Here is a 16,476-nt window from a genome sequence, read left to right on the forward strand (position 1 = left end):
GTGGTTTTTCATTCTTACCCAGGAGCCTTTTTGTCAAGTGGAACTTAAACAGAACACTTAAACATGCAAATTAACCTGCAAGACCCTGATGCTGGGAAAGATTGAGGACAGGAGAATGGGGTGACAGAGGAGGAGATGGTTGGATGGCATCACTGACTCAATGAACATGAGTTTGAATAAGCTCCAGGAGATGGTGAAGGACAGATAAGCCTGGCGTGCCGCAGTCCACAGGGTCACAGAGTCCGACACAACTGAGCCACTGAACAACGACCTTCATGACCTAACGTTCAAAGTTCTGGAGGCAAAATGATGCCGAGTCACATCTTAAACAAATACCAGCTTGATTTAGCGATTCGGGTGGCTTTCATGTGCTAGGTGGGCCTGCAGGTCAATACACTGGTCCACTGGTCACAACAGCACCCAAGGCCTGCACATCTGCTGTGTGCACCCAGGTCCCATCCCAAAGCCATCACAGACCTTCCAGGTGGGGGAGGGAGGGGCGGACCTCCACAGTGCTGAGGGGGTGTGGGCAGGAGGAACACAAGCTTAGAGGAAGGAATTCAGAACTGAACCAAGGAGGCAGACATGTCTGGCTTTATGCTGGAGGTTCTGGACGTTTCTTAACTGGAAGTAACAAGACCTTAAGAGTTTCTGAATCCCACACAGTCACACTGCTGTTCATAGCGAAATCAAGTAGTTTTATTTAAGAATTGGAAACCATCAGTATCTGTGAAAGAAAATCCAATATTTAAATAAACATTTCTGCATGTAAAAAGAAGAGCAATTACTCTGTAAGGTTACTCTCCTAGCTTAGCTATGGGACAGACCCACAGGAGCGAGCCCAGGAGGGCACAGACTGACAGCAAGTCTCCGCCCACCCCCACCCCCACCCCACCAGGCAGACAGGCTGGGGGTGGCCCGGCCTTGCTAAGTCGCTACAGAAGCAAAACGCGGAGCAGAGAGAGAGCACAACTATCTAAGGCAGTTAAGAAAGTGCAGAGAAGGGCCAGGGAGTCACCATTCCCATCACCGAGGGGCTGCTACCAAAAGGAGACCCTACTATTAACGCAACCCCTGGGTTCAGGGACGTTTCCCCATCATGATGACCAACCAGAGTTAGATAGTTAAAGGGATTAAGTTTACTTTTTAGGTGTACAAAACGGCTCATGACCATGAAAAGGTGGTGGGGTATGCTGCCTTCTGTCAGGTTCGCCCCACAACTTCTTTTCCATAAACCAGCATTCTTGGCCCCAGCCTGCAAACTCTAACGAAGTGTTTTGTTTTACACTGCTTCCAAACAACTTTGTTCTATGCGGCACCTCTCTTCCATTTCAGAGTCTCCACTTTGAAACCTGGGATGGAAAAAGAAGTCTCCTGACGGTTTATTTAATTGGAGGGAACTGGCGATATGGCCCTTACCCAAAGAAAAGCTTTCGGGAATACCCAAAAAGCCTGTACCTCATTAACCTGATTCTCCTCCCTGCACGCTGGCACTGCTAAATTTATGAAGTTAAAAATAACCTGAAGATCTCAGTGCTAGATGAACGTCGATCGCTTGCCAAAGCCTGTCCCAAAGCGGTTCATCTCTGATCCCTAAGTAATTGCTGATTTCCGCCCTGGGGGACAAAGCAGGGCAGAACGTCCTGTCAAGCCCGGGTGGTCAAGCCCGGGTAGGTGGTGTGACAGCATCTCCCTGGGACACCAGGGCCGGCCTCCTGAGCTCCCCCCGCCTGGCAGGCAGGTGGAGGAGGGACAGGCTGTCAGAGGCCAACGCCTTCAGTCTTATGGTCCACAAAGCCAGGCGTTATTAGCAGCTCTCCGTGTGCTAAAGACAGCCTCACGGCCCCCAGTGTTGAGGAAAGCTGGGTCCTATCTGGCTAGCCACAGCAAGAACTTTGCCTTGGAGAGCAGGGGCCGCTGCCAAAGCTGCAGCCACACCCGCCTCCATCCTGCAGTCCTACTAAGTGGGTTGACTTTGCTGAGTGTGGCCTGGGGAACAAGTTTAGGACTGATTCAATCCTCACACACACTAAGTGCATCTGACGTCCCACCAGGCAGCGTTCCCGCCAGAGGAACCTCCCGCCTTGAGGCTGCCGCCCGCGATGTCGGCAGGCAAGACCTCAGGAGGCCGAGGCTGGAGCGTCACACCCCTTGCCGACGAACCCGTACACCTCTTTGGTATATATAATCATGAAAAAAACTAATTCGGCCAGGAAATCTAGAAATAAATAGCATTTTGAGTTGGTAAGATGCTTTTTTGAACACACATTTCTGGTATCTGGTACGGTGAATCCAATGTCCAGTTTCGTGTAACTCACGCGGTACTGGTTTTGTTTGTCATCTCTCTCACCAAAGTGTTAAAAACATTTGACACCGTTCTTCTAAGTCTTCACAACACCCCTGTGAGGTAGGTGGTATGGACCCATTCTACAGATGGGGAGGTCTAGGCACAGCAGGGTTTAGTGACTCCTTGAAAGCCAGGTGGCGTGGCGCAGCAGTGCTCCAGTCAGGCGCCGATCCACGCTCCCAGGCGCCACTGCAGGGCTTCATGGACAGAGTCACACTGAGACCAAGTTCCTCTCTCTAATCCAGAATTCAACTAGCGCCTCAGAGCTTGGACTCGTAGAGCCAACCACTCTCCCCAAACTTGAAAAACAAAAGTAGTTGTAAAGTAATTAGCCTCCAACTAATAAAAATAAATGGGAAGAAAAAAACATAAAAAAAAAAAAGCAGTGACTAAATCTCAGCTCTATTTTTCTCATGAGTTGACTTGCTGGAATTTTATAGTTGCTTATGCTCAAACCCCTTTGAAAAAGACAGTCTGAAATGGCATTAGGGATGATAGAAGTTTGAGAACAGACCATAGGAATCAATGGTTAATACATTTAAGTCAAAACACAAAAATATAAGCTATGGTAAAATAAGAATAAATCCCAAATAAACGGAGAGCAGTATTTCTCAATGTTTAACAATGCCTTGCACAGAGCAGGTGTCCAGGAAGCATTTCCTGGATAAAGGACGAATGACACATCTTTGACACGCCTGTCACTGGTAACGCCAGGCCCTTTTGGAAGGAGAGCAGGTGCCAGGCCCCTCAGAAATCCACAGGGGCCCAACATCTCCCTGGCGCAGAGAGCCTTGGTAACCTGAAGCCTCAGCCAGGTCATTGGGGGCATCCATGCTGCCTTTCTGCCGAATAAAGTGTGAGGCTCATACACCGTGTTAAGTCCTCTTTGAGTTTATACTGCTATTTTTAAAAAATATATAAGTAAATAGGATGAGATATGTGAGGAACCAAAGGAAGCATCTTAAATTGTAGAGAAGCTCACACATGTAAGGACGGAAATAAGGAGGTTAAAGCTGTGCTGTCTCTGTTTTTCGGTTAAAGTGAGGATTCTGAACGTGTCTCTAACACTAATAAGCACTGATGCCCATGCGCCCCTTCCTGCGGCAGGCGCCTCACTCACGTGAGGGGGGAGCTCACCTCTCTCCCCAGGAGTCTTGATTATAACTCAACACCCCTGGCCTCGTAGGGGGCTGAAGTGTGGCCTAGGCACTCCCCAGGCACGTCTGGGGGGCGCTGCTGGGTATTGCTGTTATTTGCTTCTTGTCCACCTTTAATCTACATCCTACCTTGATTCAGCCCAAGAGCAGGCTGCTCCAGGGCGGTGGGGAGTAGGGGGCTGGGGGTGGGGGTTCCTTTGGTCCTAAGGCCTTCTGACCATTTGATTTTGAGTGATATTCCGGAAGAATAATTGGTGACATAGAAAATGATTAAGAAAATCCATTCTGCAGAGTGGTCGACAGGAGGCAGTTCTGTCCCCAGGCTGCAAGGAGCGGGAGGCCCCCCGGCCTGGCCTGGGCCACCCTGGGCCTGTCATAGCTCCACCTTGACCCCTTTTATGAAAGGCAGGCCCGTGGGCACCCGCTTCTTATACTCCAGGTACTCCTCTCCGAAAAAGTGGATCAGCGAGATTTCTTCCTCCTCTGTCCGGTCGCGGAAGAACCGCCACACTGTCAGAGCGTAGCTCACCCCGCAGATGGGGTTACACAGCATCACCTGACGGAGGGAACACAGCGTTAGTGGGCCAGGGTCAGTGTGATTTCACACCGTGAACCTGAAGGGCATCAGCCGCTCTCCAACACCCACAGAGGACTTCCTGTCAAGGGCCCCGAGGGACTCTCGAGATATGTGACTAGGGTCTTGGAGACCCTGAGCCCAGGGCCAGAGCCCCATGAACTGGAGTCCCACCAGCATGTTCATAACAGAACTGAATACTCGTCGCTGTAGCTTTGGCTGGTCTGCTTTTCTCTTGTTCCTCTTACCTGACAGGTACCTAAAAATTACAAGGGTGACCCAACGTGTGAATTCCCATTGTAAGCACCACTGCCTTCCCCCATGGCTCCCAGCTTGACCACTTCCTGTCCCGGCCCTACACCTCAGGACCTGCTCCCTCCCACCCCACAGCTCCCTGGTCCTCTGCCCCCAGCCCGGCCTCCCCATGTACACTGTACATTGTCCTCCCTGGAAACCACTCCCCCTGCTCAGAATCGTGCCTCCTTAGCACAGCTTTCAAAGTCCAGAAAAGTAGCTTCTTGGCCCACTTCTGTGCAGCTCAGGAGGCCTTCTGACCTCCCTTCCCCAACCTGCCCAGGATGTGTTTCCCCCCATGGGTGACCAGACCTCACTTCTTATTCTCACCACTTGACTGAGTGTCTCCTGTGTTCCCAGCACGGGCCAAGCCCTTTACCACCGACCAGGAAGCCATTCAACCCCCAGAGCAAGCCTCTGAGGCGGTGCTGCCACCCTACTTAAGGGAGGCCAAGGAGTTGACATCAGAGTTGGGACCCACCCAGCCAGCAGTCACATGAGGCCTCTCAGCACACCCTACAGTGGGTCTTCCCACTCTTAGGCCACAGCCCGCCATGGAGCTGAAATCAATCCCCTGCATCAGAAATAGCGTCACAAACACTAACCACTCGAACATAGCGTGTTTTGTACACCGGCAGGGTAAGGGCTGTTTCAGAAAAGATTTATTCTGCATTCACATACACCTGTGTGCTGGGTCACAGTGTAAAAAGATCTACAGTCAAAGAGATGTGAAAACTTCTTGAGGGACTTCCCTGGTGGTCCACTAGTTAAGAATCTGCTTTCCAATGCAGGGGATGTGGGTTCGATCCCAACAGGAAACTAAGACCTCACATGCCGCAAGGCAACTGCTGAGCCCACAACAAGCGGTGGGTGTGCACTGCGACGGAGATTCCCCAGGACACAGCAAAGGGCCAGCGCGCCACACCTGAGACCTGGCACGTGCGTGCTCGGTCGCTCAGTCCTGTCCGACTCTGCGACCCCAGGGACTCTGCGACCCCAGGAACTGTGGCCCGCCAGGCTCCTCTGTCCATGGGAATTCTCAGGTAAGAATACTGGAGTGGGTTGCTATTTCCTTCTCCAGGGGATCTTCCCGACCCAGGGATTGAATCTGGATTTCCTGCGCTGCAGGCAGATTCTTTACTGTCTGAGCCACCAGGGAAGACTCAACACAGCCAAATAAATTTAAAAAGGAAAACAAAACCTTGAGTCCTAGAGCACTTAGGTTTACTAGTCAGCATTTATGGCAAATTACATGATTCCTCTGCAATCAGTTTGTAGCCAGAGGACGTGATTGTTAACACAGGAAGTTGCAGAAATGCAAGTTTTAAAATGAAAGCCGCACAAGAACCTGCCCCTTCTATACCACTGGGGGTCCACCAGAGGGTCCCCAGGTACCAGCGTGCAACGGGATGCCTGGGGCCCAGACTGGATGTTCCCAAAGAGGTGATGAATCTGCTAAGCTCTACCCACATACTCTGGACAAGTCCTTCTAGGTCTAAGAGAACAGATTCAAGAGACAACTGTCCAGAAACAAGGCTCAGCCTGCAGCCTAAGACCCAGCGAACCTCCATCACTCACGTTAAACCTGACACACACCTCTGGGCTCACTAATGTGCTGTGTGTGTGCTGTGCTGCGTGCTAAGTCACTTAGTCGTGTCCGACTCTTTGCAATCCTATGGACTATAGCCTGCCAGGCTCCTCTGTCCATGGGGATTCTCTAGGCAAGAATACTGCAGAGGGTTGCCATGCCCTCCTCCAGGAGACCTTCCCCACCTAGGGATCAAACCTGCATCTCTTCTGTCTCCTGCATTGGCAGGCAGGTTCTTTACCACCAGCGCCATCAGGGCTCATTAATAGCAGCTTCTAATGAAAATCAGCTAAGCTGCCCCTTGAGTGGCAGAGGGCTCTCCCCACATCTGCACCTCTGTCCTCACCCCACTGGGTGAGGCTCCAAATCTAAGTTAAAGAGGTAGAAAAGGGGTACGAAAGATGGGGCAACAGTGCCCAGAACCACTGAGAGTTTACAAGTTTGGGACACCCGGGTTTTAAGCATACAGCAAAAAATGTTAAAGACTAAATCAGTCCTTTTAACTTTTACTCAATTATCACTTGAAACACAGCAGGGAACATGTATACCTATATAAAAAGGACCAAGACTCCCCTGGTGGCTCAGTGGTCAAGAATCTGCCTGCCGACGCAGATAGGGTTCTATCCTGGTCTGGGAAGACTCCACATGCCTCAAGCAACTAAGCCTGTGTGCCACAACTACTGTGCTCTAGAGCAGACAGAGATCCACAAGAGAAGCCACGTCCGCGAGAAGCCCGAGCACCACACGGAAGGGGAGCCCCTGCTCCCTGCAGCTAGAGAAAGCCCACTAGCAGCAGAGGCTATCCAGAGCAGCCAAAAACAAATAAATTCATAAAAATAAAAAACAAGAATAGGACCAACAAGTAATTCTCTGGTGGTCCAGTGGTTAGGACTCTGCTTTTATTGTCCAGGGCCCAGGTTCGACCCCAGTCAAGGAACCCCTGGTCCCACAAGCCACGCGGCACCACCAATAAATAAATAAACACAACATTTTAAAAACAAAAGCGGGGGGAGAACCAACAACTTTGTAAATACACTGAAATCCACTGAATCGTACACTCTGAAATGGTGAATTTCACGGTATTTGAATTACCTGTCAATTTAAGATATTATTTTTAAAAACTTTAAAGGGGACTGGCATTGATTCTGACACCATACCTGGGTTCCAATACTCCAGTAAAACCACCCGACGTAGGACGGATGCCGGAACCAAGCATATACCCCGCTGGTCACCAGAGTGTGGGTTTCTGACTTTTCATTCTGCACCACGTGGTTGAAATTGGAACCAGCTGTAAACATTGCTGCTTTCCTCAGACACTCTCCAAACACCACCATCAGCAGCCCCGTGGCGCTGATCCAGGTGATCTGCTTCAGTTCTGCAGGACAGAGATGGTGACAAAGGGAGAGTGAAGACCCTGGACCACTGAGCTCTCCCTCTGCAGGCTTAAAATTAAGCTGTTTCCAAAGATGGGACACTAGAAAACACGCTGGCGGTGGGGGGATCAGCATCAGTCATCACATTGAAGCTTAATTATAAGCAGAACACATCCCCCAACGTTGTGCTGTTCATCCATTTACTCGGAAGCACCAACAGTCCAGTTAAAGCATCATGGCAAAGAGCTGATGGGCTGCCATCCTTCCTCTGGGGACAAGAGCAGCTAAGTGAAGCAAAGAAGGCTCAGCCTTTCCCACCTTGGCCCTCTACTGAATCTGAGGAACTACATACATGTTATTTAACTTGTTGCACAAAGGTCAGTGTCAGAGTAGCTACCAGATGCAGTGGTTTTTGCTAGTAGAAGTTTTCATATGAAATTTCTCAAGTCGCAGAAAATGAACAGATCCAGATCCCCTGATTATAAAACTGGGGTTACAGCTATCAGAGGCTGAAACTTCATGTTAGATGGTGCAAACTATGTCTCACAGGGCTTAAAGTGAAAGGTCAACATGTCCCCCATTCAAAATCCAGAGGTGGAATTCACAAGCGAAGCTCGCCTTTTATAAAGAGCTTAGTGAGGATAGAGATCTGGGGAAAATCACTCGAAGAGATTAGACCTGGGAGGTAACGCCAGGTCGCTGTCCTCAGGCCCCGTGGAGGCCACCCTGGAGAGGGAAGAGCAGGGCACACTAACCTGGCCAGAAGATATTCTCAAGTGTGAACTCTATCCAAGAAGAAAGAGCCGCGACTGTGTACTCCAGACTGTGATTCAGGAGAAAGGAATCCAAGGACAGGCTCTTGGGGTTATTGACTGCTGTGACTAAATATTCAGAATAGTGGAACAATGACAGGGAGCACATATACCTATTTAAAAACAAAAAGAACATGAGGTAAGCTGAGGCAAGAGAATTAAGCAAGCCGTAAGTCCAAGTGCTGATTTGTTCTGAACTGTCCCTGAATTCTCTGATGAGATTCTGTTGTCACCTGACAGTGGATATCAGGCACAGGCACCCACATTACTCCCTGAGGTTTGCAGAAAGTGGGGTTGTAAAGGGACTACGTCTTTGAATATCACAGGAGGAGGGGGAAAAAAAGAAAAACATAGGTTAGGAAGGCATTATGGGCCTTCTGCCTTTAAAAGAAAAATGACATTACACACAGTAAAACATGAAAGGGGGAAGTATCAAAATAAAGTAGTGATGTATGTCGAATACAAAAATCCAAAAAACCGAAATAATTCCAGCAAAGGAGGATTAGATGGCTCAGAGTATCGACAATAGGAGATAAAGTTTTTACCTGGAAGCCACTGGTTCATATCCAGGTCAGGGACTAGAAGGCTCAAGGGACTGAAATCATAGTGTAGGGAAAATCCTACACAGGCCGTGGGGGAAGCATTAGATGTGACCTAATAGAAATTAGAGACGGAAAAGGCCTGTGAAGACGAGCCAGAGCCTTGCCCCTTCCCGTCACTGAGGACCAAGACCCTCTTTCTGGGAAGGGCTGGTCACATTACTGAAGGTGCAGTGGATGAGGACACCTACGGGGAGGATGCCACGAGAGACCTCCTTCTACCTGCGAGGTCCAGGATGCAGGAATCTAGGAAGCTAGAGGCCTCAATCCCTCAGAACCCTCACTAGCCTTCAGCCAGTCAGGGACACGGGACCATCACTAATGACCCTCTGATCCACCCACCCTTGACTCACAACTATGGTTCCCAAAGCACTTCTTACCAGCCAAAGTGATTCCAGGAAGACTGGCTAAAACTTAGCAGCACTCCACAGCCAAACACAAAGCCAAGGAAACAGGCTCGGATGGCTATCTGAAACGGACCCAAAAGAGGCTCAGTCACCTGACTGTTCAGAGCATATGTCCTACTTCCTGGCCTAAGTAGGCCACCACCAAGTCCATGGAGTCGACTTGCTAAGAGGTTAAAGGCCTGAAGTAGGGCTGCCTGGACTCAAATCCTAAACTCCCCTCTCTCTGTGGCCTTAGGCAAGTTACTTAACCTCTCTGGACCTGGGCTTCTCCATCTACACATGGGGATGACCACAGTACCTACCTTTTGAGGGCTGCTGTGAGAATGACCCATGTAAAGTACTTAAGAGGAAGTGCTATAGAAGTTTTTAGCTGCCATTACTATTAGGATTGTTTTTATTCAGGGCTGTGGGAAAACAGCGTAAACCTAGCGTACTGGCCGGATTCTCCCAAGTCCACGCAGCGAATCTGGTCGGGACAGCCGGGACTCCGCGCCCAGCCCCCTCCACGTAACTGCGGGAGCCTTTGACCTCAGACTTGACAGTAGGTAGGCAGTTCTCCACACCTCAAATTACATAAAAGAACTCGTGGGCCCGCTCACTCCCACCCCACGCGCTCATCTGCCGCAGCTGCTGAACCGCGCCAACTGCAATTTTCCACCCACTCCGCCGGGCGGAGGGGGCCCGCGCCCTACGCCCCCCAGGACTGACGGGGAGGGCGCCCTCCCGCCGCCTGAACTCGCAACTGCTGAAGAACACGGCCGGAGGAGGCAGCCCCTCTCGCGGGCCGCGCTGTCGGCCGACCTGGACCTCGACCCCGGCGGGGTACGGTGCCCACGAGCGACGCCCAGCCCGCCCGGCCCCCATCCCCGCCCCAGCCCTCGGCCCGGCCCGCACCTGGTAGCGCGGCGGCCGGTAGAGCAGCAGCAGCAGCGCGTTGAGCCCGGCCACGTAGAGCGCCAGCCCGGTGCGGCCCTGCAGGCCGGCGCGCGTGAGCAGCGGCAGCGCGAGCACCGAGGCGCCCAGCAGGAAGGTGGCGAGGCTGAGGCGCGCCTCGGAGCCCGGCGGAGCCCGCGCCGCGCAGCCTGCCATGGCGCAGGGAGGCGGACAAGCGGGCGGCGGCGCCGGCTGTAGCCCTGGGAAACCTGCCCGCCGCGCCTGCGCACTGCGCCGCCGACGCCGGCCGCGAAGGGCAGCCGCCCGGACCTGCACGCTGCCGGCAAGCTCTCGCGATACCGCCGCGCCGCGCGGCTGGGGCCAGAATTTGGCGGGAGCGCCCCGCCCCGCGGCCCCGCCCCGCCCTGCGGCCCCGCCCCACTGTGCCCCCAACCGGCTCCACCTGACCCAGGCGGAGCGGAGGGGGGCGCCACGGGAGCCTGGGTCTTGAGCCGAGAAGTCACCGCCAGGAGTCGGCCCCAAACTTCAGGATGTCCCTTGTCCGGAGAAATCACATGAAATCTGTAGCTTCCCCTCTCCCCGGCTGCGTGGTCCCCCGGGAAACCGACACTTGGGCGTGCAGGCGTGAGCCGGCGATCCGCCTCCTCCCCACCCTGCCCGGCCGGCCCCGTAAGGTCCGCGCGCAGGGTCCGCCTTGCCCTCGGCAGGGTCTCCGAGCGCCCCGCTGGGGGCCCTTGCGGCATTCACGCAGCGGGAAGACCGCCCACTTCACTTCGTGTCGGGGGAGAATGTTGACATACGGTGGAAATCCTCAGGACATTATTTTATAGGACAGAATAAAAAACTTTTCAGTGTGATCCTGACTTCACTTGGGAAAAACAAAAGTATACAGATGAACCTGGGAAAATGATTGGAATAGAAGCCGAAATTATTTCACAGCAGTAATCTTCTGGTGGTAGGGGAACTCTGGGAGACTTTAGCTATCTTTTTTACATGGTTTGTGTATTTCCCATATGGCCCAAATCAATATATATTATTTTATAATTAAAAATTGCTCTTTTTTTTGGACTTCCCTGGCTGGCGGTCCACACTTACAATGCAGGGGGACAATGTGCCATCCCTGGTCAGGGAACTAAGATCCCGCATGCCAAGTCACAGCAAAAAAAAAAAAAAAACTAAAGAAAAATTGTTCCTTTTTGAAAGAGTAAATGCCTCCACTTCGGGTGATGGACGGATGATGGAGAAAGGCAAGTAAGCAAATGACTAGAATAAATTATTGTGGGATGAGAGTGAGGCAGGAACCAAGTGAGGATAGAGCATAGAGCGGGAATGAGAGGGACCCCAGGGCGAGACCCATGGGAGGGGTAGGAGTCTGCCTGGGAGAGTTGGTACTGGCAGCCTGCGGCTGGAAATGAGAGCAAGGGCAGCTACAGGAGAGAGAGAGGGAGGGAGGGGACAGAGTCTGCAAACACAGAGGCAGGAGGAAGCCAGCCTGAAGCAGGATAGGGGACAGGCCCCAGGGGAGGCTGGAACCCAGAGCAGTGTGTCAGAGAGCGATATGCCTGGCCCACCTAGTGGTCAGCCCAGCCTGCATCTGAGGCTCTGGCCACCCTACCCTTCTCTGTCTTTGTGGGACCTGGCAGGAGGCCTCGTGTTTGGACAGCTGGGTTCAGTGGAGGATGGAGAGCCTGGCTCAGCAGCTTTGTAACCTTGGGCAAGGCACCTCGATGAGCCTCAACTTTCTGTGAGATGGGGATCCTGACTTCAGTCTCCTGTTGGTGATCTGCAAGTCTAGTATCTGTCTAAAAGGTGTTCAGAAGACATTTGCTAAGCTCGGTAGATGGGGACTGAAAGAAGATTTAATGTTTTAAAAATCTAATGTCACCCAGTTGCAGTGTCATGTGGGAAGGAAGTCTGGGCCTTTTCTGGGGGCTGAGAGCAGGGACTCCTGCCACTGCCCCCAGTTTCTACCAGCTCCCCCACTCAAGACCTCTCCAAAAAAAAAAAAAAAAAAAGACCTCTCCAGCATCGCCAGGACACCTCACAGCCACTAGAGGGTGCTTATTGCATCCTCACTCCTGGGAGTGAGTTTAGTCCTAGGGTACAGGGCTGCTCCCGGGAGGCTCCCTTTCTAGCCAGGGGCATCAGCTTTCCACGCTGACTAGTGGATCTGATTTGCCCCAGAGCAGGGACAGTTCCTGCTCTGGGGGAGGGGCACAGAATAACATGTAATCCAGACTGCAGGGCTTGAGCAACTGTCTTTTCTCTGCCCATCAGTTCCCCTTGGACCATACCTCTCCATCAGTCTCATCGTGGAGAAGGCAGAAAGAATGGGGAGGTCATCCCCTCCCAGGTGGGGCCAGGCCAGGGGTTCAGGGGAATTTTCCGAAGTCACTAGAGTCCCTGGAGAAGGAAATGGCAACCCACTCCACTATTCTTGTCTTGAGAATTCCAGGGGCAGAGGAGCCTGGTGGGCTACAGTCCATAGGGTCCCAAAGAGTCGTACACAACTGACACTACTAGAGTTCTGAATCTGTGAGGACCCCGGGTTCACAGGGGAGTGATGGAAGGTAAAAGCAAGTAATCAGATGTATGCATGCACTGACATAGACCCAGAGAAACAGAGTCACATGGAGATACAGGCACACAGAGGAAGAGTGAGTAACACAGATACAGACAGAAACTCAAAACACAGAGATCTGATCAAACAGGTTTTGCCACCAGAGAGGAAAGGGAGCTCATCAGACAAGCCCATTCACCACGCAGCTCTCCAAGTGTCCCTCCAGTTTGTCATCCCCCAGGATAAAGGAGCAGCACACCTACAATAATAAAAGAAAATAAAGAAAAACTGCTTGGTCTGAAGATGCCTTGCTTGTTTTTGTCCCCCCCCCACCCACCCAAATAAGCATTTGAATGTGTTTTGTTCTAGGAGCTGTAAGGCACGCACAAAGGGACCCCTTTCTCATGCAGGAAGGTCCTTCTCTGGGGCCTCCTCTCCGCACCCCACCCCCAGCCAGCCAGCCACCCACCAGCTGAGGTAGCTTTCCATCCTGGGCCCAAGAAGAGTTTTTTTTTTTTCCCCAACAAGAGTTTTGAAAGAGCCCTAAGAACCATATCGACTTTTTCAAGTTAAACTGCGGGCTGAGATGAAATTAGGCTCCCTTTTTTCAAACAGGGTTGCTTTATTGAGCAAGAGGAATTTTAGCAAGAGGGAATGCTGCAGAGTGAGTAGGAGACAGGGGCAAGGATGGGTGCTAACCAGGCACCTCCACCCACACCAGCTTCCCAGGATGAAAAGCTGACTCCTGTCCAAGCAAGACATGGAGTCGGAAACAGTCCAGGAACTCTGCCTCTCCCTCCTTCCTGCTGGTGGGTCTCCGGTCAGGTGGTCAGACATTGTCTGAGAGGTCTCCTGGGACTCCTTGTCACTCACAGGCCTCTGTCCCATCCACTTTTCCCATGGAGGCCAGGAGGGGTCTGTCCAGTGTGGTTGCAGCTCACTCTGACCCTCCAAAAGTTTTTTTTTTTTTTTTTTCCTTTCCCTTCCTCTGGCCTCTGCCTGCTCCGGGCATGAAAGCCCCCTCCCCACAGTCTGGTAAATGACTCGTAATTTATGAGCACATCAGTCCAAAGTGCATAAGTCATATGGGCACAAAGGGGCCGGGTAAATATTTAAAGATTACAGCCAGCTGGGGAGAAGCACAAAGGCCTGGAACAATGAGGGTCTCCAAGAATTCACTCTCTCCGCATTGGGCCAGCCGGGTTCAGTGTTGATGCACTCACCGGAGTCCCAGCCTTTGTGCCCCGGAGGGCCCTCTGCTGCCAGGCTATTTGGAGTCCTAACCCTGCTAAAGAGAGTTAAACAATCGCAGCCTCTCCAACCCCATCTGGAGACAATTGGCTGAGTCATTTTGGCGCTTTTGCTGTGCCTCAATAGTTAATTACATGGAGCCATCACTTCATTCCATTTTGAAATGCATTGCGCGAGGGGGAAGGGTACGAACTTTTCTCCCTCCAGTCACCGCACCAGGGGCAGCCTCCACAGCACCGCCCGTTAGGGTAGCTTTACATGCCTAGGGACTACAGGAAGGAAGGGGTTCCCACCCAGGGACGTGGAGAGGCTGCATCGTTCTGTGATGTTCTTTCTTTTGCCAAAGTCATAAAACCAATTGGAAGGGAGGACAAAGGCACAGGTCACTTGTGGCCTTAAATTCCCCAGCCTGAGGAAGCAACTGGCATTGAGTAGCCCTGGAAGCCCCCCAACACTTCCCTGGACTATAGAAGGAATTTTTCTTGAATGAGCGACGGAGGCCTGTGTCCTCCTGCCCCCCTCCACAATCCCCGCAGTGCTCTGCCTGGACTTGTGCTCTTTTCCAAGCCCCCTGGGAACCCCAGAGGCTAAAGATGGAAAGGGAGTCAGTGGCCTACATCCCCGCTTGCATAAGTCCGGTTTCTAAGTTGGTCTATGCCCTTGCCGGCAGCCCGAGGGCGCTTCGTTCTGCTTGCTCTCAGGGAACGAAGTGACGAAGTGAACCCGCTGCCTCTCCCTCTACCTGGGAAAAAACGCCTCCCCCGCCTCTGCGCGCCCTCGGAGCCTGGCCTGCCTGACGATGTCTAGGATGCTCAGACGCAAAACTTGCAAACACACCTGCAGGTCCCTGGCCTGGGTCTCCGAGCAGCATCCCGATGGAGACTCCGGTCTTTCCCAGTGACCTTGCCAAATGCAAAAATCTGCCTTTAACTTAGTGGGGGAACCTGCTGTCAGAAGACAAGAGCCTGAATTAGGGGTAAAGGGTGGCTAAGGGTGGGTGAAAACACTCTGAAGACGGGGAGGGGGGGGGAGTAAGATAGAATTTGCACGGAGATCTTTCAGTCTTGAGTCCTGCGCGATCCTCAACCAGCTTAGGGCGAGCGAGGAGTCAAGGTTGGTGGCAAGGATGGTGGCAAGGAAGCCGCGCGAGGACCGGGGCAAGCCCAGAAAATGAGGGAGGGGAGTCAGCCTAGGTGGGGAGATGCCGGCCTGAGGACCTGCTGCTGGGGAGGGGGCGCAGCGCGCAGTACTGTGGTAGGGGTGGGGAATGAAGATGAGGGTAGAGGGCAGCCGAGGTGGAGGTCGGTTAAGCCGGCGGGGGCGGAGCTTGACCACTCGAATTCCGCCTGGGCTGCCACTGCCGGCTTTGCCTCCCGCAGCCAGAGCAGAACATTGCGAATTAGCGCATTTTGCGGTCAATTATCCACTGCTTAAGAAACACTAAGCCACCACGTGAGCGGCCCCACCCAGCGCGGCCAGGCTCTTAAGGCACTGGCTCTAGAGGAGTGTTGGCTCTAGGAACTGCGGATGCCTGGGTGCAGGCGGGGGCGTCTCGTGGGCCCCTTTATTGCTGCCCTAACTCTGGAGAAGGGGCGGGCCCGGTTCCCCCGCTGCCGGCCGCGATTGCTGCGCGGAGGGCCATTGGTTTGCTAATACCGCCGGCGCTGAAAGGCGCGGGCGGCGGTTTATGGCGAGGGCTCGTAATTAGAGGACAAATTGCCCGGCTGCCCGCGCTCCTCCAGAGAGGCGCGGGGGTAAGGGGACCGCCTGAGCGAGGCGCTCGCCCACCTCCGTGCAGGGAGCAGGGGTGAGTGAGACCGCCGGAGCGAGGCGCGCGCCCGCCGGTGTGCAGATGTGCCGCAGCTGGAAGCCCGCGCGCAGCGGGGCGCCAGGAGTTTGGTCCCGAGGAGGCGGGCGCGGGCGCGGCTTTGTGGGGCCAGCACAATGCCCTTAACACTCGGCTGTCCCCTTTGTGCCCAGCCGCGCCTCCCGCCCCCAGGCGCCTTTGTATCGCGCCGCCCCCGTCCCCCCCGCCCAAGCCCGAGCGAGCGCGCGGAAACCACTCGGGCCCAGCCGGCCCCGGCGCTTCAAAGCTGCCCGGCGCGTGCCAGCGCCCCCAGTCCAGCCGCGGCCCCGCGGACCGCCCGGGGCCCGGCCCGGTCCCGAGCTGAACTAAGGGCCCTGCGGCCGGGGAGGAAGAACACTTCGGAGCCACGGTCACCAAGCTTCTGACTGAAAGGAGGGAGGGGCGCGATTCTCCACGCTGCTTGGCGCCTAGAAACGCCGCTGCCGGCCAGGGCCGGTCAATACCCCGAGCGGGGGTGGATGTCAAAGAGGATGCCCCGGCTCTAGGGAGCTGGGGGCCCACCAAGGACCCAGCAATTTCCCCTACCCCTCACTGCAAAGGCCAGGTTGTAAAGTCATCAGCAGCAGGGCTCCTGTGCTGAACTTTTGGGTCCTTGTGACTTTCCCATCGCCCTCACAAGCAGCAGTAGGGGGCTACATGTTCATGAACTGAGGCCAAGATAACTCAGTTAAGGGAGATGTGTAGGTTTGAATCCAGGGACTCCCCCGAATGGACAATTCCCGTCCCTCGCAGCTAGTGTAGTCCAGTTCCTGA

General features: G+C 53.5%; 1 protein-coding gene across 2 annotated transcripts; it reads right to left on the reverse strand.

The window, feature by feature from the left end:
* Positions 1-677: 677 nt before the first annotated feature.
* ICMT (isoprenylcysteine carboxyl methyltransferase) lies at positions 678-10,803 on the reverse strand. Of its 2 annotated transcripts, XM_043485084.1 has the most exons (5): positions 10,046-10,334; positions 9,125-9,213; positions 8,089-8,258; positions 7,118-7,335; positions 678-4,060 (listed from the first exon to the last, which is right to left on the reverse strand). In XM_043485084.1, the coding sequence occupies exons 1-5, from the start codon at positions 10,238-10,240 to the stop codon at positions 3,878-3,880; spliced, it is 855 nt and encodes a 284-aa protein (XP_043341019.1). In that variant the 5' UTR covers positions 10,241-10,334; the 3' UTR covers positions 678-3,877. The 2 variants fall into 2 exon arrangements, with proteins under 2 accessions (XP_043341019.1, XP_043341018.1); XM_043485083.1 differs by lacking the exon at positions 9,125-9,213 and having other exon boundaries at positions 10,046-10,803.
* Between the last annotated feature and the right edge of the window lie 5,673 nt (positions 10,804-16,476).

The sequence above is a fragment of the Cervus canadensis genome, chromosome 13 (genome assembly GCF_019320065.1).
Source record: "Cervus canadensis isolate Bull #8, Minnesota chromosome 13, ASM1932006v1, whole genome shotgun sequence".
Taxonomy (NCBI): Eukaryota; Metazoa; Chordata; class Mammalia; order Artiodactyla; family Cervidae; genus Cervus; species Cervus canadensis.